This window comes from Aureobasidium pullulans, assembly GCF_000721785.1.
Source record: "Aureobasidium pullulans EXF-150 unplaced genomic scaffold scaffold_20, whole genome shotgun sequence".
Taxonomy (NCBI): domain Eukaryota; kingdom Fungi; phylum Ascomycota; class Dothideomycetes; order Dothideales; family Saccotheciaceae; genus Aureobasidium; species Aureobasidium pullulans.
This window is the reverse complement of record NW_021941040.1, coordinates 308,581-331,033: the sequence shown is the minus strand read 5'-3', so window position 1 is coordinate 331,033 and position 22,453 is coordinate 308,581. Positions and strand designations below refer to the sequence as shown.

Below are 22,453 nucleotides of genomic sequence, written 5' to 3'. Positions count from 1 at the left end.
CAATTCTTTTCCTCCCTTGACATCTACTTACGTGATCCAGCATTGCCATCCGTTCTCCTCTGGGAACCCGGGACCATTTAGGCTTTGCGGGCCAGAGACTTACCAGATCTCCGATCACTATCAACACTCAAACTTTCTTGTGTGGTCATATACCACAAGACAACCCCAATCACCTCGGAGCTCCCCTGACATATGGAAGACATGATTGCAAACAATGTCAAGGTGTGTCAAGCTGATCGATCCTTGGGAACATGTACTGACAAGATAAATTAGTTGTCGTACTGCATGCAAACATATACGAAACCGCTGATGTCGCACCCATAAATTTCCTATGGCAAACTGCCATCTGGAAGCAACACCGTCTCACCACCTCCATCATTGATTGCTCCGACTACCGATTTGCCCTCCTGAACAGCAGTCTCGACTCTCAGGTTCAGTATTTGTACGACTACAAAGCTCTTCCCTATCTCATCATCGAGACATATATTAAAGAGCTTCTCAACGACATAGGAAGAGCCAAAAGAGCAGAATTCTCAGTTGTTCCACCTCCGACCATCTTCGAGCGATTTGAACACCACATCGTCCTCCAGCATCGATGTCTCGCCTACATACCTTTTCTCTGCTGGCTCAGCGACTTCGACATCTTGGTTGAGACCTTGTACGCCTGCGAGTCATGCCTCCGTTCATGCCTTATACATTGTGCCTCCATCCTTCAAGCGACTCTAATATACGCAAATGAGGAGCTCAGCCATCTCAACCAGTTTCTGCACTTTGAATTGTCTTTTCAAAACAACGTCAAGTTGTCTGCTCAAGCTGCACCACGAGATTCTTGTTGCGACCACTGCACTCAAATCAAGCACATGGCGTATATTGCCTTCAGCCTCATACCTCTCACCATCATCGTCACACTGCTTGGTGTTTACTTGCCTTCTATATGGAAGATGAAATGGATAGTTTGTCTGATCCTGCTGGCGTTTGGTCTGCATCTGATCTTACGACATTACATACGCATAACCCTTAGTGCGATGCGACAAATATTGTTGGGGTACATCACCGAGACGAGAAGGACCGCCGGGATTGCACTGACACATATCGCAAGGCTTCTAACGCGTGAGTATTCGTGTTGTAGTGGAAGAAGAAGACACTGATGTGTATTACAGCTGTGCAGACGGATGGTGGATGATGTCTTTTGTAGCCAATGAGCCATCAGCGAATGTTTAAGTAGCAGACTCGAGTATATCCGCAAATGAATCTTTCTCTTTCGCTCTTTGCACTGGTCGGTTTGCTGCGCTGATGAATATTCCTGAGCTCTTTGTAAGACAGAGAGATCTCAAAGCCAGCTCGGATCTATCGTAGTGGAGCGATTCAGAAATTGCATGCCTTCCCGTACTCGTTTCTGAGATACTAATCAGTCTCTTATCTCGCCATTCTTTAAGAGCATATGTGCTATGTAGGTTAGGTGTAAAAGTGTGAAAGCCATTGTGTGATATGATATTGCTTTGATACAAAAGTGAGTTTCAACAAGAGCTTCATGCACGAACGCAAGTCTTGGATAATACAAACGAGCAAAAATTGACAAAGTAGTCGAAGCAAGCCTGTCAACCATCCTGCCTACCTGCATCAATCCGGTCCAGAGTGGAAGGGTTGAAATGAAAAGCACATTATGTACGATGGTCACCAAGAAACAGGAAGAAAGCTTAGCGGGTATAATGTTTGAATCATTGATCAGTCAACCAACAACGTGGTCAACCAATGAGTTTATTACAGAAGGTTATGCTGGGGCATAGTGTACAGACGTAGCAATTCGTGAAAAAGAAAATCTCCTCCATCTCTCAACGCGGTGCTTGCAAGCAAAGCAGGCTTTTGGTTGTGTTCTGATGTTTAATGGGCGATTTGTTTAGAGAAGAGCGGCAAAGCCGAGAGCTGCTCCAAGAACACCACCGACAGCAGGTCCAGTGTAAGGAGCACCGCCAGTGGAGGCAGCTGAAGAAGCGCTTGATGCGGCGGATGAGGCACGGCTGGAGCCAGATGAGGCGGCCGAGGAACCGGCAGATGAAGCACGAGATGAAGCGGATGAGACGGCGCTCGAGATGCGAGAGGAAGCAGAGCTCAAGGCACCAGATCCGGAGGACTGAGCAGATGAAGCCGATGACTGGAGAGCGGCGGCCTCAGAGCTGAGAGAAGACTGGGCGGACCCAGTGGCAGTGGCAGCAGCAGCCGAGAGAGAGCTGATGCGCATAGAGTAGTCCGAGGACTGGGAAGCGAGGCCAGATGAGACTGAGGAGAGACCGCTGGAAGCAGATCCGGTCTGTAGCAAGGTTGATCAGCAAAGCCCAAAGCAAGAACGGACTACAATCAACGTACAAGGGTGGTAAGAGCACCAGCAGCTCCGGATGTGCCTGCACTGGCGACTGATGAGGCGCCGCTCACTCCGGCAGATGCCACAGATGAGGCTCCCGAGATTCCCTGACCGACTCCAGAGGTAGCTGCAGAGATAACGGAGCCGGCGCCGCTGGTGCCAGCACCAATGATGCTTCCAGCTCCGCTAGTGATGTCGGAGAGAATCTGGGCGTTGACGGCCGAGGCGGCGAGGGCTGCGCAGACGAAAGAGTACTTCATTGTGATGGTGTTGGTGTGTGAGGGTTGAAGGTTGATGAAAGTGTGTCTAGGTGACGATTGTTATGATGGCAAAGGTTGATGTTAATGTGAAAATCAAGGATTGAGGAAGGAAGAGGTGCTTATATACGAGAGAGGGGAAGGCGCAACTCTCTCACTTCACGAGTGACTTCTTGCATCACAACATCCGGACATCGAATGACGGGGTAAAGTGAAACTCGTACCTTCCCTCCGAGTGTCCCGACCACTTCGCGCCTTACCTCTTTCCTTACTCTAGCTATGCATCGGTCCGTATTCTGATTGGATGTTGTCATGCTGTCCTGCCAATTTGCCTTCCTACTTTCCATGTTTACCAGTAATAGGAGGCTGATCCCCGCGATCATGTCCGGCTTCTGGCAAGTTCTGGCCTCTAAATGACGCAGTTTGCGTACGAAAGCAGCTACGGGAAACGTCACAGCTCTTTGAGGCGAATTGGTCCAGGCAGGCGTTGCCGTCGTTTCGGTGTTGGTTCAGGGGAAACTCTGGCTTGGCATGATCATACGCAGGGTAAAAGCGCGGAGGTGGCTGGATGATCGCTGTGCCACCATTTGCATAATTCTATTTGTGTTTCCATCAGGATCATGATCCTCCGCGGCCTGCAGATTGATTGTTTTGATCTTCTCCCTTTTCCAGGTTTCGAACAGCCATTGACTGGGCTTGACTTGGGAAAGATGATTGCAAGCGGCGACAACAATAACAAGCATGTCATCTTCGAGAGCTGTCAAAGAGCTTTTACTTTTCTGGACTTGGAACATGTTCCTCTTCTTTCGGGTAGACTTCCGGTGAATATCCCTTGGCAAAACCATCATTGTTGTTTGTGGAAAGCCTTGCGGTCGCACACATCTGAGATCGCGTGAATCGCGTTGCTAAATAGAGGTCCCATTCAGCGACACTGGCCCTTGCTGACGGCTGAACGCATCAACTCCTTTTTTCCACTATCCTGTCGCAATTTGCACTGCCTTGATTGTTGCGTGGGATACTCGGGGTAGCTGTTGGCAGCTAGCTTCAAGCTCTCTCACCACTACTTAGCCTTTTCTTGCCTGCTGTGCATTTAAGCCTCACGCCTCGGAGTACGCGCGTCTGGTGTAAATAAATGCTTGGCCTCTGACGTTGATGTTGAAAGTCGAATACGAAGGATTCACTCCTGACTCTTCCTCCGACTCATGTTGTGAGATCTGATGCATGATGAGACACAATCCTGATCGAAAGCGATCATCCAGTTCGCAGCATGTGCAAACCGGTTTGTGTTGACTCGTGTTGGAGATCTACGACTGATGTGTTCATGGTAGCTTCTCCTCGCCCAAGTCTTTTAGCTGAGGTCATCACCCTGGCTGTATAATCATATTGTCTTGAACATGTTCAATAGTGGCACCAGTGCGGATGAAAATTATTTGTGCAAAGAAGGAGCACCGGAAATCTTTCGAGAAGCATCTAATGGCACATCTGTGATCATAGTGGTTCTTGACAATGGAAGAAATCGTAAACTCTTGAATTCGTGAGAAGGCTTCGAGACTGTGATTCTTCTGAGAGCTTCACTAGCACCACGGCTACTCGAGCGCATATTCCATGTTTGATTAGTTTAGTAGTTATAACGTCCTCTGTAGATTCTGCTGCATTAAGGTGGTACAAAAGTTGACAGTTCTACTCTAAAGGCTTACATTATAGCCTTTTACCTAGCTACAAGTATCACTTGTTCAGACTTGTAGTTGCTCAAGTTGTAAAAAAGATGGAATCATAGGATCGTAGACATAAGACTACAGCTAACAAAAATGAATGATCGATGTGGGAGTCGAACCCACGACCTTTCCCGCTTTACACCATGCAATCAGGGCTATAGAGCCTTGACGATGCAGCAGAATGTAAAGGGAACGTCATAAACCAACTAGACTAATCAACCGAATTCGTACGAGCTCAAAATCTGGTCGGTATATCAATAGCTACACTGGGGGCCGAGATACGAGTGTTTTCACCATCACCGACCTCAAACCATCTTAGCCGATCTCAAAGAACCCTATCACACTATCAGACGGTGTGATAGCATTGAGTACGACCGTATCCAAGGCGGTGCAAGGATTGCGGGGCCGTTGGCTTCAAACGAGATTTTCGTCAAAACTCGTCTTGAAGCTTCTCCCGACGATGAACCGAGATCAGAAGAGCAGTGCTAAGTGTTTCCAGGTGGTACCGAGAGGGAGATATTTGTGTGTTTCCCATCGGACATATGGGTATCTTAGGAGCAAAGATGAGTTTAGGGAGAATGCTTGGGGAGACCCAGGGGCCGGCAAAAAGATAGATGATGAATTTGAAGGATGTGTAAAGAAAAGATGCACAAGTCCTAAGACAAAACAGATGCAAAACTCCAAGAGCCGCAGGACGTTCCTTTAGAAAATTGTGATGTTGGTTTGGCCAAGCAAAACACAAGGCGTGTATATTTCTCTTGTTCTGGGTTTGATAGTGGAAGAAGACCATGAGAATCAGAACACCTACAGACCATTTATCTACAATGATCTTATCACATTTTGCGCAGCCCAGAAGCTATTGTTTGTGGTTGACAAAAATCTCGAAGTTGTGATGGAAATCCATCACGACAGGACGTCGGAAGCAGCACAACACCAAGGCTTTGCTCCGCTATTCTACCCTGTCCGCCATCTCAACCCCATTGTCGTACGAGAGCAAACTGATCTCACAGATTGTTACCCAAATGTGGTAGCAGGTCTGGACAACAGGTACCTTGACGCGCGCGTGATATTGTGCCCTCAGATCACTAGGCAGAATGCGATATGCCGGAGACACGAGTTGTAGAGAGGAAGCGAGCATACAAGCCCAGGACGCGAACTGGGTGCATAACATGCAGGTGAGTTCTATATATCAACAATGAATGCTGTGATACATTCACTGACTTGAGCTTATAGAAGTGAGTTGGTTTGGAAGAAATGCAAAAATCTGTACCTAATTCTGTGTGTCGTCAGTCCGTCGAATCAAATGCGATGAAACGCAACCGAGCTGTCAGAAATGCATATCCACTGGCAGAAAGTGCGATGGATATGTCGCATCTCGAGCATCATCCCCGAGCCGTTACCGAGAACTCAGCTTGAATGTATTCAAAGCTGGAGAAGAAGCTGGCGCAATCGATTTCTTTCTTCGTATCTCCATCGACCAGTTTTCCGGGAGTTCTCCATCAGAGTTTTGGAACCGTCATGTTCTACAACTGGCGCACCAAGACATCGGCACTCGACACGCACTCATCGCCCTCGCTCATCTTCACCGAGACTTCACGAGTCTCAAGAATCAGTCGAGCCGAAGTCGGCCTGCATTAAATCATTACGATGCTGCGATTCGACATCATATCAGCTCGCTTTCGACCGGAATGCAAGACACAATCACATCTGGATCTGCAATGACGACTGCTATCATTTTTATATGTATCGAGATAATGCAAGGACATCTTGCGAATGCTGTTGCACTGCTTCAACGATCTGTCGCTATGTTACCAGCAGCCAAGGGCCAGCATGTTTCATTGTATGAAGACCTCATCTCTCGCCTACAAATCCATGCCAAGCGTGTAGGTTGTCTCTTTTCAATTTCTTGTCATGGGCTGTAAGACTGATCAAAAAAATAGCTCGTCAATAAGAACATATTTGACTCAGGCTCGTCAGCCCATACTTCGAAGGAGGTTGTCTCACAGTATAAAGAACAAGACGAATGGCGAAACTCATGCCAAGATTTATTGAGAGATTGTTCTGCGATTTCTGGGAATTTGTCCATTGAAGAGAGAGTCCGACGAGTATATACAATGTCAGGAACGCCAACTAACACCGAGGATGCTGCTCCAATCTCACGAGAAACTGCCGCGTACAACGCCGTGCATATACGCAGACTTCTTGAAACCACCAGCATACTAGCAGAAGAAGCTCAAGACTTGAGCGAAGACAAGAGAGCCGTTATAAGCGACTCGTTCCTTCCTCTTCATCGTGCTATTGTTTGCCTGGCGGAGGCAAACTTAGGTCTTACCAACCCAGATTCGCGAAATCAAGCACCACTCGCGCCTTCCTTCGCTCTCGATATGGGCGTCATCGGACCACTTTACGAAGTTGCCCGACATTGTCGAGATCCTATTCTTCGACGAAAAATCGTAGATTTACTACGCAAGTCGAACAGACAAGAAGGGTTACTGAACAGTTCTACTTACGCCCACATCGTGGAAACAATCATTGAGATTGAAGAGGACGGCCTCACAGACGTCCAGTCAAGCAAAGACATACCTCTGCATGCACGCATATCGCAGCATTCCCTTTCATTCGATCTCCAGAAATCAAAGCACACCATTTCCTACAAGCCGCTTATTGGAAGGGTGAACGAGCTCTGTCATCGAGAAGTTCTGTGCCTTGATTGAGACCTGCCAAGATGTTCCTTCGAGCGGATAGCAGTCAGGAAGATGCGACAAACGGAATTTCATCGTCATGCAACGCCTTTTTTGTCAAGTCTGGAAGATTCCATCGTCCTCTAAATTCCGACATGGTGTGCGAGCCCAGCCTACTAAGCGTCTTCACGTTTACGAGCAAAGAATTTTTCGACGAAAAAATGTCCATCCCTTGAGGGCATCGGCAGACACTTTGTTATAATGGCACTCCCCAGGGCAATCGCATCCGAAAAATACAAGCTACCATAGCTCGTGTCCAGTAGAGCGTAGGGTCACAAGAGAAGGGAAGACGAATTCCATCGACTGGATCGCCTCGAGGCACTTCTGACATCGAGAACTAATTTCTGCAGGCTGTTGCTGCGCCTCCACAGATCAGAAAAGTCAACAGAGCTCCCCACCGGAAGGTTTTATGATTACTCAGGGCTAGAAGTCGATCTTTTGCTTTTTGTAAAGGCGCATTATCTGGAGAAGGACCAACGACACGTCAACGGACGACTCCACCGAGGCCATGTTGAATCGAGCTCAACTGAAGGAGAGGTCTTCTCAGACATCTTGACAACAACTTCCGCACAAACAAGCCATTTCACTGGATCATGCATATTCTAGTAAGGAAATCTCGACATGCGCTCCAAGCCAGGAAGTTGATCAACCTCCCTGGACGATAGCTTGTCAATGACGACGGACCACCACGCCATACCTCGTCTTATACCTTGTCACTTGTTCATGCACTTGAGTCTTCAGGACATCTCCTCTCCGTCGTTATGCCCACAAATCAGCAGTCTTGGGCGGGGAAAGCCCACTCAACCAACGAAGAAGTCGTAGCGACTCCTCTATGGCTTGAAACAACTGCGACCAATTCGCCTCGATCGTATCCGTGGTTCCTTCTAAACTCGACTCCTGCCTCATGCATACAGATCGCTCTTGGACATCTCTTGGAAGACCGTCCCAGGGTGGACTTGGTCATATGTGGACCGCATGTTGGTTGCAACATCACTTCTATATTCGCTTTGTCATCTGGTACTACCGGAGCAGCTTTGGAAGCGACTCTTTGCGGATATAGAGCAGTTGCGATTTCTTTTGCTCGTGCGACACATCGGGCCGATACCGAAGAAGCTTTTGAGATGAGCCAACACGCCATCCAGGTCATCGATAAACTCTACACTCAGGGCGAATGGACACCTGGAACCCTCTACTCCGTCACCATACCGTGTTTGGTAGGAGTCGCACGGGAAATTGCCTGGACGAGTGTTTACGCAAATACCTGGAGAAAACCAGATTGTTTCGAGGAACTCATGCCCAGGGCTGGATTCATTGAACAGAAGCAGGATCCAGAGCGGACAGGAACAGCTATCAAAGAAGAGCAGCACTCACCTACGCAGACCGAGACCTCCATGGTCGGTCAAGAGAGATTCTTCAAATGGGCACCAAAGCTCGACAAAGTCGTCGAGGACAGCATGCATGCACCCATAGGCACCGATGCCTGGGCGATCCAGACCGGCAAAACGTCGATCACAAAACTCAGTGCGCACCCGACATGAACGCACGCAATAATCTCGAGTTCCTGTGGAATGACGATGCTTGGTGGAATTAAGCTTTCCGCAGTGAACCTGTCGCATACCATACTTAGAAGGTGGTTTGAAGGTCCAGATTAGGGCTTTGAGGATCGGAGCCGAACTCCTCTGCTTTTCTCCTTGGGTTTGGGAAAATGTGGAGTTATGGTGGTATGAGTAAGGCGCATGCTTTCTACGCACATAAGCGGATGGATCCTCCACGAATGATCTTGTTGTACGCGTATACTGTCGAATACTTTACGGCTCGTCAAGTCGTGGTTGGAATGCAAGCTGAGGTCTCCAGAGTCGTCGGAACAAAAAGGAAATAGAAACACGATGTTCGCCGAAGAACTGGACAGGAAGCGAGACCGTCCTTGCTTGTGTTTCTACGAGACGTCTTTAATATCATCTGTCGCTCTTGCGTATATCAAATTGTCTCGCTAGACCCGAATCTGCTATCTACCGCAAGGACAGACGATCTTTACCACGACCTAACTGCGAGGTTAAAATCACATATCCGTCTCTTGATCCTTCAAATCGCTCGATATATCGGATGCCCTTCTCTCTCTTTCTTTCTGTCAATGACTTCGGACTAGGAGGACCCGTCGTGGGAGCTGAACGCGCCATGTTCTCGGGTAATCCTGACCATTGGCTTGATATCCCCGACAGACTCGTGGAATCATGCTCTACGGTCTGTGGCAAAATCGGACTCTTTCTCGTCGTATTGAATCAAAATCCATCCTACTGCAATTCAGCAGTCTGATTGTATATTTGTGATCAATTTAGGAGCTATCTACTTCAAAAGTCTTGACGCTCAACCCTTCAAACTCCTCAACATCTCCTTCAATTCCTCAATCTCCTTTCTCAATTCCTTGATCTGGACAAGAGTGCCATCGGACTCGACGTTAGGTTTCGTCTCTTCACATTTCTTCACCCAGCCATCGCCTTCGAAATCGCATTCGCCGTCCATTTGCTCCCACTCTTCGATGGTGTCTTCGTCTGTTTCGCCTCTGCTACGGTTGAAGCGGACGCGGTAGGCAACTCTTGTTTCCAGGGCTGCTGTGACGAGAAGGAGGGGGCTGTAGATGACGGCCATTACGTAGTCGTTGAGGCGCTCGTAGGAGTCTTTGTCCATCCACCATTCGAAAGGAAGGACCAAGAAGACAAGCTCGATGAGATTGAAGGGGGCGATGAAGACGTTCTCGTCAGGGGCGCGGACGAATTGACAAGTCTTTTGTGCGAAAAGAGCCATGTACTCGTCGATTGAGTGCTCGGTGATATCCTCATAGGCGCTGTTGTAAAGTGCAACCAGAATGTTCAGCAACAATACAATAACGATGAAAGTGAAGATGTAGTAGAGAATCAATCCGAAAGGAGGGGCGAAGTTGTCGAATCCACTAAACTCGGGACTGCCCATGACGGCGTTGATCATGGATTGAATGATGAAATTGGTAGCATCCAGTTTCTGATCTTCTTGATCCAGACCAACAAAGGCTTGCAGGAAACCGATACTAACGAAGAACAAGAGGGCGAAGAAAATGAGAGATTCCTTCATCATGACTTTAAGCACGACCAGCATAGTTCCGAAGAAGCGGAAAGTGTCAAAGTAGAGAAGCAGACGGCACCAGAACATAGGTGCGGAAAAGGCGAGGAAGTTATAACTGAGCTCATTGAACTTGTTTCTGTTCGAGTCTCCGACGTGGTGGCCAAGAGCGATCATTCTCGTGACGAAAGACACAGTCAAAAGGGCGTAGAGAGTGTTGTTGAAGGAGTTCCAGAATCCAAAGTAGTATTTGCCGACCTTCCAGAACTTTGCAATCTCGTCGCAGAGGAAGCCAAGAGTGAAAATGTAGAGCAGGCCTTCAATGATATCGAGATCACCAGTAGGGTTGATGGTGTTGATGGCGCCAGTGTAGAAACCGAGGTAGAGGATACTGATGAAGACCTGGAGAGCATTTTGGTACAGGGGAGCGCGCATACGATCAGGATCGAGATGGTCCCAGTAACTTGTCGAAGTCTTCAGCTTGTAGTCGACAAAGCGAGTCGGGTCATCCTCGTCTTGTACAAGCCATCCACGCCAGAGGTAAGTAATGCACTTCTGATAGCCGGAGCTTCCGATAACTCTGAGGGCATGCAGGTCAACAGCCTTCTCAATGACGTTGTTGGGAGCAGTCTCTTCTCCATCAATGATGATGCTGTATCTCTTGAGAAGAATGCTTTGCAGCAAGAAACCGGAGTCTTCCTCTGATTCAATGATGGCCTTAGCAATCACTTCACAAGCAACAGCACGAACTTCATGCATATCAGCATCCCAGAGTTCCAGCAAAGCTTGACGCTTGAACCACTTCTTGCAGATCAACAAGCAGAAAACAACACAAGCTGAAAAATCGTTATCGGAAGATGAAGAGCGGCCATGCTTGCCAGCAGAACGGGCGGTTTCGACGACGGCCGGGGTGATGATGTTAGAATGAGCGGCAGTGATTCTATCCTCCTCAAGCTCGCATGGAACGACTTGCTCAATCTGATGTTTGAGACGCAGAGCAATTCTGGTGACTTCTTTGGCGGGGACGGCGCTGGGGATGTTGTCTGCGTGGGTGGGGAGCAGAGCGCTGGCTTCGTCAATCATGCGCGTCGCACCATCATTGTCGCGATTGAACATGGATCTCCACTTCATGATGCCGGACAGTACTCTGCGGCTTTGCAGGATTGTCGCAAAGTTCTGGGAACGAACGAAGGAAAATTTCAGTAGGTCTACGATATTTTGCTTTTGACGGAAAGTTGGAAGTTGGCTCAGCCTCCTGCCGCTGCTGCGGGTGGCTGATAGCAGCAACGCTTGGGTTCCACATTGATGGCCGACATTTCAGCATACAGATTTATAGAGACAACAGTAGCAGAACCACCCTGTGAACTTTCACGAGCACCATGACTCAATATGAATAGCGCTGTTTGTACCAAGATGCAGCGGTGGTTTGAGCCTAACGGATCTGGCGAGACCCACACACGACAGCAAATTCGTAGAACTTGATGCATGATTCCGGTGCAAGTGACTGAAGGATGCAGAGAGTGTGATGATGCTTTCTCACGTGAAGAGATGGGTACAGAGACAGAATGTTTGCTGGATGGAAGAGACGAGAAGGGACAGATAGGTCAGCCACAGCTGAGCCTTCTTGGTGGTGTGGCGTTCCAAACAATGCGTCACCTCGGTCATCCTTTAGAAATAGACAAAGCGACTTCCTTTTACAGATGGCTTGACACTCGACAGCGATAGTCGCCTTCCTGCCATTCCGGACACGTTTGGTTTCCTCACAGGCCTCTCTATCACCTAAGAAATCTACACCTGTCTATTCCGGGAGAAAGTGACGGATCAACAAAGCTTGCACAACGCGACATTGCATATGCAGTAAAGCGCATCTTTCCGAAAGTCCATCTATTCCCTGTCGACAAAATCTTGACCAGCAGCAATCAATCATCCATTGAACTCACCCTTTCTGCTCGCATCAACACCCTCAGCCGGCGACAATGGAACGCCAGCGAGACTTGGTCTTTTGCCATGTGTGCGAAAACGAATGGTTCAGAGACGAAGGCGGTCTGACATGCCCGGACTGTCATTCGGACTTTACTGAGATAGTAAGCCGTACCCAGACAGACTGATGGCAGCCGCCTCTTGCTGACAGCGACCACCAGATTGAGGCACAACACGACCCGAGACACACGCACGACGAAGAAGCAGACACGCCGCACCCGCTCGCCGCCCACAATCCCTGGGCCAACACTCCCATCGACGCCCCCGACCCCGAAGAGAGCGACCTTGACCACAACTACCGCTACCAGGTCAATCCCCAGGGCGGCATCCACATGAGCTTCAGCCATACCTTCTCCAACAATCCTCGTAATCCCGATTCGCCGCCCCAACACGTACATGCCCAGGGACCAGACGTACTTAGAATGCTCGGTCAGCTCTTGGGAGGCGCCGTACAAACACAGCAGCGCCCTCCACAATCCCCCGATGGCGAGCCTAACGTGCGAGTCTTCACCGGCGGCGGTCCCAATTTCCAGTACACGGCCACTACCCGTCTGGCTCCCCGCGACGCCAATGGCCCTCAAGCCCAAAACCAGAACATCGACAACCTCCCCGACATCCTCAACCAAATGTTCCAAGCTCCTCCACGCGGCGCTGGTCCCGATCCTGCCTTTGCCCCCCTTGGCTTTGGCAATATCTTTGCCAACTTGCTCAACCCTGCCAACATGCAACACGGTGACGCCGTTTACAGTCAAGAAGCCCTGGACCGGATAATATCACAGCTCATGGAGCAGAACCAGTCCAACGCTCCCGGTCCTGCCTCAGCCGAAGCTATCTCCTCGCTGCCGCAAAAGGAAATCACAAAGGAAGACTTGGATGAAACAACGGGAAAGGCAGACTGCTCCATCTGCATGGACGAGGCTCTCATTGGAAGCCAAGTCACCGTCCTACCATGCAGTCATTGGTTCCACGCCGACTGTATCAAGGCATGGCTGGGCGAGCACGACACATGTCCTCACTGCAGACAAGGCATCATGCCTGAAGATGGTCCCGAGAATGCTACAAGACCCAGAGAACCTGGCCAGACTGCGAGAAATAACAGAGCTTGGGGTCAAGGTGAAGGCACCAGAGAAGACCCTATCAATGTCTCCGAGAGTCCCGTTCACCAGCGCACTACCAATACCGATGCCGGACCGTCAGGAGCTGCTTCGGCTGCATGGGCTCGCATGAGAGATGCCTTTGGCGGCGGCGGCGGTGGAAGCAACTCTCCCTCAGGAGCTTCCTAGCGTAGACGCTCTCTGAGACGTCTTCGTCGACCTTGGGACCGCCACGTTTATCGTATAGCGTCTTCAAGAGCACAGTCCGAGAGTGAAGCTTCCTTTAAGAGACTCTCTTTGAGACGCTCTGATTCACGTCGGTCCTTGAGGGATCGCATTCATCTACGGCGCACCGTGAGGCGCTCAGACTTTCGAGACGGTCGTGCACCACCTACGTCTCTCCAACCATCTGCGCAAACACATGCAGACGTCCCTACACCAGCACACACCCCATTTATCGATGGACCACTCATGTTTGGCCTATCAGATGGACCCTTCATGCAATACCCTACACCAGTTCCTTCATTACGGGAAACATTCGGCTATAATAGCCAACATGAGCTCATCATTGTGCCGTTGCCAGATGGAAGATGAGTGAGGGTGCTTTGGGGTTTCTTCCTTCATGTTGATTCTATCGCACTGGCTTGCATTTATGGGGCAGGCGAGGCGCGATGGGAGTTTTTGTTATTAGTATGATACCACAGATTCAATGATTAATGTTTCCTTCTTTCCACTCTATTTGGGTATTTCTCATGTGCTGAATTCCTTCGCTCGTTCAATCAATTCAGATGGTGGGAAAGAGCGAAGTAGTTCTTGGACGAACAAGTGTCGAAGCTGCAGTTTTGACGAGGTCGAGGGCGTGGATGCGGAGGCTTGATGGTCGGCAAAAGTTTCCCCAAAGGCAGCGACCGACATCATCGCCAGCTCAAACACGAAACATATCAATCCAATCATTCTTTTGATTCCATCCTTCTTTCCATCATGCTCGACGTACAATCATTACAGGACAGTTTATCAACACTGGAGCCGTCGTCTGAAAGTCCTTCGCCACTCGACAAGGTGACACATAGCTCACGTGCTCTTACCGACCGCCTCTCTGCGGATTGGCACGAATTGAACACCATCGTACAAAGTCATGAGGATCTCATCCGGAAACGATGGCGCAAGAAAACACGAGACCAAAAGAAGGCTGTCCTCGAGGAAGCTTGGGGCCATAATCTTAGTGAATCCCATCGACCTGACCTCACCCTTTACATGGACGATTCGAACCAAGAATCACCACAATCACTAGACGCATACAAATGGCCATTCATCAACTTGGAAGACCTACTGCAGCCAAGGATGTTGCCTATGTTCCTCAGCTCTCGGGGGCGACATCATCCTTACTCATTTTGCCATGCCGATCTCACTGCGTGCGGCCTGGGTCTGTCTGCAGGCAAGATTGACAAACTCGACATGAAGGATTACAACATGGCTTTTAGCCGCGTCAACGCTTCAGAAGGATATGGCCGAATCGTTGCTGCTGAAGACGCGGCCGATTCCTCTGACGACGGTACAACTGGGTTTCGACTCAAGCTCGGAGAAGGCTTGCTCGTACTCGAGCTTCAACAACGTATCTGGAAGTTCCTGCTGGCTTGTGCAAAGGAGATCACCCACGATGTCGCCGCCGAGTCTACTGAAGCTACCACGCTCGACTCCGAATCCCATTCTGTGCCTGCCAGTGAATCTGCTCACACCACGCTAGCTGCAAGTTTTCTGGAAGCGCCGTACCGAGAGCCAGCACATCTAAATATTGACCGAATCAAGTCAATCGCCGCGGCCAAACGCTCCGGTATTGCCGACCACATCTGGTTGTTGAGAGAAGACCCAAGCTACTTTGCCGATTGTGTAACCGAATGGAAAGACCATCAGCCCGAGATGCTTCTGGATGCTGAGGGAAAGAAGCATCCGATACACAAGACTGGCTTGACCAAAGCTTTCTGGAACCGGGTCTTGAGAAAGATGATCACCGATTCGTACTTGTCACTGTCGCTATGGGAATCGACATACCAAGAAGTCTGCAAACTCGACCATTTGCTGCAAAAACATCCAGACCCATCTCCCTCTCAAAACCTGCCGGAAGAACTCGCGTTTGCAATTAAGAAAGTCCGCCACCTGCTGGAGCTGTCATCAGCTAACTCTATAGCCTTGCTTAAATCCCATGTCCCTCCATCACCTCCGATGCTCAATTATTGGCACAGGGAAGGCACGTCTACAGCAGATCACCACTCGAGCAAGTTCCGCACCGACTTGAACACACGTACAGATCAAGACCCTGCCTTGAATCGTCTTTTCTGGGCGTACACAAATCTCTGGGACGAAAAGCAATCTGCCGTGATTGGTCTTCACACTCTAGTGGCCGGACTCGACCGTCTGACATATGCGGACACGAAAGCAAAAGAGCTTCAATCCGCCCTGGTCGTTGACAACATCGCCGATCTCGGCGTCATCTCTGAATGCTTGAACCAATTGTCATTGTTCTATCCCTGGTCAAGAGACATCGAACATGAGATGGCACGCAACCGTCAGCACCTCGCCGAGGACTTCTATGCAAAGTCAGCCGAGTGGGACAACTTCAGGAAAATGCCCTGGCAGGGTGTTGACCTGGCGGAATTGGGCTCGCCAGAGAATGGAAGATTCTCTTATCCCATCGCCAACCGTCGGACGAAGACAAACGCTGGAGCTTTACACAAAGCTGAAGAGCGATTAGACTCATTCTGGTACGAAGTGGACAAGCATCTTGCCGCCCAATCTGTGACCCTTCCAGACAAAATCATGAGGTTGATACTTTCTGGCAATCGCTTCCTGCAACGAACGCCCGAGTGGGACGAACCGCTGCCCAAGTCCGAGGGCAACGCGAACGGCAAACTCAACAACAGAGCGAATGGCAAAATGAACGGCAAATCAAACGGAAAATCCAACAAATCGAATGGCAAGATGAACGACAAGTCAAACGAAAAGACCAACGGCAAGCCCGTGCCCAAACAACCCGACATCGATCCCTTCTACGTTCCTCTCTCGCAGACATACCTTCAACTCAGTCCTTCGCACAAGAGAGCCAGCTCGATGCATGAACCCGCCAAAAGCAAGCCCAAGGACTCGGACGTCATGGCAAGCGGACTCGCTGCGTCAAAAGCCAACACCACCACCACTACCACGCCTTCTGAAAAACTTACTTTTGCCGTCGACAAACGCGCAAAGAAGACCTTCGCCGCCCTCTTCTTTACGCCGTCTTCCAACGATACGCCGGCAGACACCACATGGACTGATTTCGTACACGCCATGCATTCAATTGGGTTTGTGGTTGAAAAGCTATTCGGATCCATATGGCAGTTCACTCCTCCCGAGCGCATAGTCGGAGAAAGCATACAGTTCCACGCACCACTTCATGCGGACAAGATACATTATCACATGGCGAGATTATATGGAAGAAGGTTGGGGAGGGCGTATGGATGGACCGGAGATATGTTTGTGCTGCAGTAGTGGGAGTTTGACGATCTGATGGTCTTTCGAGTTGTCGTGTAGACAGAGTATAGCCAAGAACGAATAGCGAATCGCAAAGTGGAGTTTTTCCCTCGCATTTGTTGTCTGTCCGACATTTCCTCGTGCATTTTGGACTGCTTCTTTCCCTTGAAAGTTTTGATTGTTTCTGTTGATGTTTATCTGCTGTTTCCTTTCCATGTGTGTGCGCGATTGGCTCCTTCTCTCGTGAGTTCTCTCTGCACACCGTAATTTTCCGTATCTCAATTGTCTGATCACTCAATCCGGGCGCATGCCTTCCCTTGACAACATATGTTCGTCATGCCCATCATCTACTCCAGCCAGCCCATCGCTGCCTCGACTAAACCCCAAGCACAAGTATGGGAACAATTCACGATCGCTGGTTGAAATGTGCATCGTCGTCATCATCATCACCACCATCGTTGTTTTTGGCAACTGGTCTGGAAATAACGAAACCCGATTTTTGTGGTTAAGCAATCATGGCTAGATTGACCAGGCTGCTCCATGATGGGTGGTCATCAGCCAGCCAGTCAGCCAGTCAGCCAGCCTGAACCACGGCAGATTCTATTTTCCGCACCCTACCTCACATCCTCCCGTCTCTCACGAGAATCCATGACAGTACCGGTTTTATTTATTTCGGATTCATGTGATTGTGCCTTGCTACTGTTACAGACAATAGAGCCGAGGTCCGGTAGAATGCCAAGATCCTGGGGGGGTGCCGACGGAGATGGATCAAGGGCGCTGGGAGATCCGGGGGGAGGTGGGGATGGCACCCTCGGGTAACGGCGATGAGATGCAATATGAAGAATAGTCATAGCCTTCGGCTGTGTTGGTCTGACGTTATGTCTCAGGTGCTCAGATGCTCTCATAATGGGAAAGGTCCGGCCACTTTTGAGATCGAATTTGCTCATCTTTTTGGTTGCGACGTCAAATCCATCTTACTCCAAAAGCGTCGTCATGTCCGGAAATGCTGTTAGAATCGTCGAAGTCGGTCCTAGAGATGGGCTGCAGAATATCAAAGATGTAGTGCCGACTGCGACGAAGATCGAGTTGATCCGAAGACTTGCTCAGACCGGGTTACGGACGATCGAGGCGACATCATTCGTATCACCGAAATGGGTTCCACAGCTTTCAGACGCAAGAGATGTGATGGAAAGCATGAGGTCTTCTGTTGTACAGGGCGATGTCTCATATCCGGTTCTGGTTCCTAATATGAAGGGATTGGAAGCAGCGATGGTGCTTGGTGTCCAAGAGATCGGCATCTTTCTCTCAGCGACCGATGGCTTCAGTCGTAACAATATCAACTGCAGCGTGGAGGAATCACTTGTCAGAGCCCGAGCAGTTGTAGACAAGGCTCGGGGTCAAGGGATTCGAGTCAGAGGGTGCGTTCTTCCGTGAGAATTCCATACGGTTGCTGATGTTCCGTCAGGTACCTGTCTTGTGTTGTTGACTGTCCTTATGACGGCCGTACATCGCCAGCAACAGTGCTGAATATGGCAAAGAAGATGCTAGACATGGGCTGCTTCGAAATCAGTCTCGGCGACACGACAGGAACGGCTACACCAAAAGACGTCCGTCGGCTTCTCGAGATATTACTAAGAGAGATTCCCGCGGTAAAACTTGCTGGACATTTCCACGACTCGTACGGTCAAGCCGTTGCGAACGTCAAGGAGGCCTATCAAATTGGTATCAGGGCGTTCGACAGTAGTGTAGGTGGCCTGGGAGGTTGTCCGTACAGCCCCGGAGCAAAGGGCAACGTCGCAACCGAAGATGTGGTGTATCTTTTCGAAAACATGGGCATCGACACCGGAGTGGATTTGACCAAACTTGCGAATATCGGCGACTGGATTTCTCAACAGCTCCGTACACCAAACGGTAGTCAAGTCGGCGCAGCTTTCGTTGCAAGCAGTAAACGAGCCGCAGAAGTCGAGGTTCTCTCGAGAGAGTCGTCCGGAACCACGATCGAATGGCAACTCCTGCCGGATCTCGTGTGTTGAGTTTCGTCGAAGACCTCGAAGGGGTCTTGTGCAGCAAAATGGATCGCCGGGATTGGGTTCAGTCGGTGGAAATGCGTTCAGTCCTCCTTGAAAACACCATCCCAGTGTTTGTTCAGACGACGACACAGGTCCTCACGGTCAGACCATTCTCGGATCACATCAGCCAGCTCGCAACCAGTCTGTACAATCAGCTCCCACACGGCCTTCTCCAGATCGACCCCGAACATCCTCATCTGCTCTTCCCGCGGACCCCACAGCCGCAGTGGCTTGGAATCGATGGCGCTCAACAGATCGCCTTCGTCGACTAGATGTCCAGCATTCATCTTCGGGGTATTGGCGTGTATGAAGGCGGCTCTGGGCTTTGTATTCGTGTTTCCATTATGGTTTTGGAAGTCGTCAGGGGGGCTGAATTGGATCATTCCACTGCCTTTTACTTCGTCTCCAGTATTGCGTCCAACCGACTCAACACCGGTCTTGACACGATAGTACGAAGTATTGAGCACCATTGCAGCAGCCATGAATGTTTCCTTGTCTCCCTGTCCGAGCGCACCTTGGCTAAGAAGGGGGTAGTAATGATTGGGCCCATAGATGTTGTAATATGTTGCCAGCAATAAAGTCTTCAAATGCTTGCTTTTGTTGATGAGAAGTTGACCTGCTTCCGAAGACGATTTGGGTAGATCCGGAGGCATCTTGTCGAGACCGACGACTTTGTAGAAAGAAGGAGATTCAGTGGAGATCCAGAAGTCGGGCCAGATGACTAGGCCAGTGGAGGCATATGGTTCTGTTGCGAAGAGCTCTGACTCGGGCTTCAGGAGAGGAATGCTGTCGCTGTCGAGGTAGAGTACGTGTTCAAATGAGCTGAGCAACATGGCTAGAGATTTGAGCTGATAGTGTGTGACCTTGAAGCCTTGTATGAAGTCGGACAGGATCAAGCAGCTGGCTCCGAGTTTAGGCAGGTAATCTTTGCACAGCTTCTCCTCGTACTCAGAAGCGTCAGTCACAAAGACCTCGACTGGAAGATTGCTGCCGCTACGACGCAACATATGGATACCAATGATAGCTGGACCAAAGTATTCTCCACCACCTACAATCACCACACCTGTTCCATTAAAGACCTTGTCGGCGAGTTGTTCGGGCCATACTTGCAGAAGTGAGACAAATTTGCTGTGAGCGGTTTGCAACTGTGAGATGGAGTCGAGTCCTTGAAGTTGTTCTCTATGCTGAGTACGCGGTGAATCGTCATCCGCAGAAATAGGTGAATTGGCTGCATTAAACATTAATTCAATCTTGGCAGCATCGGGTCTTGTGCTTTTGTAGACCTCTGCCCAAACGGCCCATAACTGCTGCACGGAATCGATAGATTGCGTGGTATTAGTTGTCAGAGGCCTGGATGTTGGTGGGCGTCCTCCATATTTGTTTGGGTTGATAGCTGATAGGCGGTCGCTCAGTGTTTGATACGCGATATTTGATTGAGAGAAGGAAAGCACGACCAGGCTGATCGACGCGATGACTGCGACGAAGCGCAACGCAAGTTTCAGGGTCACCCGCATGATTTGTCTCCGTGTAACATCGCGCAACCTGCAGGTACGATGAGTGAAGTGGAAAGTACCCGGAGAGTGTTTTGACTGTAAAATGTTGGGCTAAAGAGGACGCGTTGCCGAGACGCCACAAAATCGATTTCAGGAAGGAACAAGAACGATCTTATCGCGATAGACTGCAGGTACGAACGGCAACACTCATGTTTGAAGGATAGACATTATTTCATTAGGTATAGATATTTACAGGTTCGTGCAAACTTTTCAATTAGTAGATGGTCAAGGCATCAGTCGAGTTGCTGTAGGTAACACCGCACTTCTCAGAGAAGCCCGAGAACCTTTCAGTCTTCTCGTCAATAAACTTGAGGAAGCTGTCTCTTGAGCAGCTCTCGCCAGGACCGTCGGTACATTCCTGCAAAAGCTGGGGGTTCTTGTTGACCAAGATGCGGTAATATTCACCGGTCTGGTTTGCGTTGTCCTGGAAGCCGAAGCTGTCGCATTCAAGACGCTCGATGGCAATGTTTGTCAGGAAAGACATGAACTTGCTGCTCTGCCAGGCGCGCTGAGGATTGATACCGTCGGAAGGCATGGTGGCGTTGACATCATCAGAAGCCGAGTAAGCAGTGTTGTTGAAGAGGCCGAGAGCAACAAGCACGGTGGGAGGAAGCTCTCTGTGGGTAAAGGAAACGTAGATGTCCTGGCTGGCATTGTTCGAGGTCAAGAGGTCGGCAGTGGACTTGACCCAGGGGTAGCCAATGGCTCCAGAGGCAGGGTTACCATAGCCGGTGTTGTGGTGGTACATGATGTCGTTGGTGTACTCGAATTGGAGCCACTCGTTGGGGCTGAACAGGTCTAGAGAGCAGAAAGGCGAGTCTCCACGGATGACAGTCTCGTAACCGCACAGCTGCTGCATGCCGTAGATGTCGGAAGCAGTCCAGTTGAAGGTAGGGACCTCATGACGGAAACGCGAGATGATGGGAGCAGTATATTTCTTCTGGAAGACCATGGACTGGGAGCTTCCTCTGCTGCCACTGTAGGCGGGGCAAGCCTTGTAAGGGGTGAGGGAGTCTGCGCCAGTCTCCTTGTATTCGCCAATCTGGACAATTTCCGTCTCGTTCTCCTTGATGGCATAACCCTCGACGAAGCTCTCGGCGCTGAGCACAGTGCGCTCCGCAGTGCTTGTCCATACCTTGGCTGGCTGCTTGAAGTGTTGGTAACGTTGATAAACGTCGACACCAAGTTTCATAGCTTCCAGGTTGCCGACCTTGGACAAGTTCTCGATGTCTTCATCTTCAATGGGGCTTGTCCAGGTGCTCAGGAAAGACAAGGCGTGTGAGCGGTCCCAGCTAATGGAGCTGTTTCCCTGGCTTGCTTCGAGCTTCTTGACGAAAGGCTCAATGTACGATTCGTAGTCAAAGTCGTTGGCGTAGATGGCGGCGTGACGGACGAGGTAAGCGGCGCGAGTGACATTGCAGCCCTGAGGCGGTGCAGGGTCGAAGGGAGGGTTCTCGGGTTCGAAGTATGGCGCAATGCCTGACATGTGCTCCAGAGGGTCGAAAGTATACTTTGCAGCCGTCAAGGCCGAAGCCGAGAGAAGAAGGGATGCTGTGATAGAGTGCATCTTGTCTGCTGCGAGCTGTGTCGTGGCTGGAGGGACAATCTGGGATGTGCGGTGAAATAAGGGTCTGGTGGGAGAGGGTCTTTATATCAATATCAGTGCGAGGACCTGCCTTCTGAAACTTGGTTAAACTATCGCACAGAGCATGACGCGATGCATAGAGCACTTTTTGTAGATGGTCATCAAACTTGTCGCGTCCAACCAACTTCCAACCAAGGTCTGACGCTGCTTTCTCAACTTTCCTGCCTCCATTGACGTCATGGCTCCCAAGATCGTGGTTCGGATCTCATGCAGGAACTCACGGCACCCCTCGCCGAGCTGTCTAAATGAGCTTGGCCACGAATCAAGAACTTTTCCTGAGCCACAATCAGGTTTCTGTGGCTAGAGTTATGTTCATGTATGCGGGCCCATCGATGTGGTTGGGACCTCGCGTTGATGAACTCTCTCCCAACACGCTTGCTGCGATCGAGATATTTTTTGATAAGAATTGCTCTTTTCCGTTTATCGTTTCGTAAAAGTTCATG

The 22,453-nt window shown here is 49.9% G+C and overlaps 10 protein-coding genes across 10 annotated transcripts; 6 read left to right on the top strand and 4 right to left on the bottom strand.

Annotated features, from left to right (window-relative positions):
- Positions 1–201: 201 nt before the first annotated feature.
- On the top strand, positions 202–1,244 carry M438DRAFT_399403 (uncharacterized protein; the record flags this gene model as incomplete). The annotated part of the gene is made up of 3 exons (XM_029909411.1): positions 202–222; positions 354–1,110; positions 1,161–1,244. 3 exons carry the CDS (start codon positions 202–204, stop codon positions 1,181–1,183), a joined length of 801 nt encoding a protein of 266 aa, XP_029757394.1. The 3' UTR covers positions 1,184–1,244.
- Positions 1,245–1,697: 453 nt separating this feature from the next.
- Positions 1,698–2,699, bottom strand: M438DRAFT_348301 (uncharacterized protein). Its single transcript, XM_029906111.1, has 2 exons — positions 2,365–2,699; positions 1,698–2,308 (listed from the first exon to the last, which is right to left on the bottom strand). Exons 1-2 carry the CDS (start codon positions 2,617–2,619, stop codon positions 1,898–1,900), a joined length of 666 nt encoding a protein of 221 aa, XP_029757393.1. The 5' UTR covers positions 2,620–2,699; the 3' UTR covers positions 1,698–1,897.
- Positions 2,700–5,320: 2,621 nt separating this feature from the next.
- M438DRAFT_99004 (uncharacterized protein) lies at positions 5,321–7,439 on the top strand. The gene is made up of 3 exons (XM_029910457.1): positions 5,321–5,510; positions 5,622–6,214; positions 6,272–7,439. The coding sequence occupies exons 1-3, from the start codon at positions 5,426–5,428 to the stop codon at positions 7,043–7,045; spliced, it is 1,452 nt and encodes a 483-aa protein (XP_029757392.1). The 5' UTR covers positions 5,321–5,425; the 3' UTR covers positions 7,046–7,439.
- Positions 7,440–7,737: 298 nt separating this feature from the next.
- Positions 7,738–8,352, top strand: M438DRAFT_256922 (sure-like protein; the record flags this gene model as incomplete). The annotated part of the gene is made up of 1 exon (XM_029899726.1): positions 7,738–8,352. A coding segment is annotated over one exon (615 nt), but the record flags the coding sequence as incomplete, so codon positions are not given.
- Positions 8,353–9,070: 718 nt separating this feature from the next.
- Positions 9,071–11,650, bottom strand: M438DRAFT_348296 (uncharacterized protein). Its single transcript, XM_029906110.1, has one exon. It carries the CDS (start codon positions 11,294–11,296, stop codon positions 9,437–9,439), a length of 1,860 nt encoding a protein of 619 aa, XP_029757390.1. The 5' UTR covers positions 11,297–11,650; the 3' UTR covers positions 9,071–9,436.
- Positions 11,651–12,016: 366 nt separating this feature from the next.
- On the top strand, positions 12,017–13,544 carry M438DRAFT_99027 (uncharacterized protein). Its single transcript, XM_029910458.1, has 2 exons — positions 12,017–12,249; positions 12,307–13,544. Exons 1-2 carry the CDS (start codon positions 12,142–12,144, stop codon positions 13,426–13,428), a joined length of 1,230 nt encoding a protein of 409 aa, XP_029757389.1. The 5' UTR covers positions 12,017–12,141; the 3' UTR covers positions 13,429–13,544.
- A 676-nt stretch (positions 13,545–14,220) lies between these two features.
- M438DRAFT_280157 (uncharacterized protein) lies at positions 14,221–16,761 on the top strand (the record flags this gene model as incomplete). The annotated part of the gene is made up of 2 exons (XM_029901149.1): positions 14,221–16,121; positions 16,335–16,761. 2 exons carry the CDS (start codon positions 14,221–14,223, stop codon positions 16,759–16,761), a joined length of 2,328 nt encoding a protein of 775 aa, XP_029757388.1.
- Positions 16,762–17,736: 975 nt separating this feature from the next.
- M438DRAFT_280018 (pyruvate carboxyltransferase) lies at positions 17,737–18,776 on the top strand (the record flags this gene model as incomplete). The annotated part of the gene is made up of 2 exons (XM_029901134.1): positions 17,737–18,161; positions 18,209–18,776. 2 exons carry the CDS (start codon positions 17,737–17,739, stop codon positions 18,774–18,776), a joined length of 993 nt encoding a protein of 330 aa, XP_029757387.1.
- Positions 18,777–18,853: 77 nt separating this feature from the next.
- M438DRAFT_280024 (nucleotide-diphospho-sugar transferase) lies at positions 18,854–20,053 on the bottom strand (the record flags this gene model as incomplete). Its single annotated transcript, XM_029901136.1, has 1 exon — positions 18,854–20,053. The coding sequence occupies one exon, from the start codon at positions 20,051–20,053 to the stop codon at positions 18,854–18,856; it is 1,200 nt and encodes a 399-aa protein (XP_029757386.1).
- Positions 20,054–20,519: 466 nt separating this feature from the next.
- Positions 20,520–22,113, bottom strand: M438DRAFT_348290 (phosphoglycerate mutase-like protein). Its single transcript, XM_029906109.1, has one exon. The coding sequence runs from the start codon at positions 21,930–21,932 to the stop codon at positions 20,580–20,582; it is 1,353 nt and encodes a 450-aa protein (XP_029757385.1). The 5' UTR covers positions 21,933–22,113; the 3' UTR covers positions 20,520–20,579.
- Positions 22,114–22,453: the final 340 nt, after the last annotated feature.

Excerpts from the sequence above, each read along its gene's own strand:
- M438DRAFT_348301 (XM_029906111.1), bottom strand. The coding sequence starts at position 2,619 with ATGAAGTACTCTTTCGTCTGCGCAGCCCTCGCCGCCTCGGCCGTCAAC. Across the intron at positions 2,309-2,364 it reads CTGGTGCTCTTACCACCCTT|ACCGGATCTGCTTCCAGCGG; the intron begins GTACGTTGATTG and ends ACCTTGCTACAG.
- M438DRAFT_99004 (XM_029910457.1), top strand. The coding sequence starts at position 5,426 with ATGCGATATGCCGGAGACACGAGTTGTAGAGAGGAAGCGAGCATACAA. Across the intron at positions 5,511-5,621 it reads GGTGCATAACATGCAGGTGA|TCCGTCGAATCAAATGCGAT; the intron begins GTTCTATATATC and ends GTGTGTCGTCAG. Across the intron at positions 6,215-6,271 it reads TACAAATCCATGCCAAGCGT|CTCGTCAATAAGAACATATT; the intron begins GTAGGTTGTCTC and ends TCAAAAAAATAG.
- M438DRAFT_348296 (XM_029906110.1), bottom strand. The coding sequence starts at position 11,296 with ATGAAGTGGAGATCCATGTTCAATCGCGACAATGATGGTGCGACGCGC.
- M438DRAFT_99027 (XM_029910458.1), top strand. The coding sequence starts at position 12,142 with ATGGAACGCCAGCGAGACTTGGTCTTTTGCCATGTGTGCGAAAACGAA. Across the intron at positions 12,250-12,306 it reads ATTCGGACTTTACTGAGATA|ATTGAGGCACAACACGACCC; the intron begins GTAAGCCGTACC and ends AGCGACCACCAG.
- M438DRAFT_348290 (XM_029906109.1), bottom strand. The coding sequence starts at position 21,932 with ATGCACTCTATCACAGCATCCCTTCTTCTCTCGGCTTCGGCCTTGACG.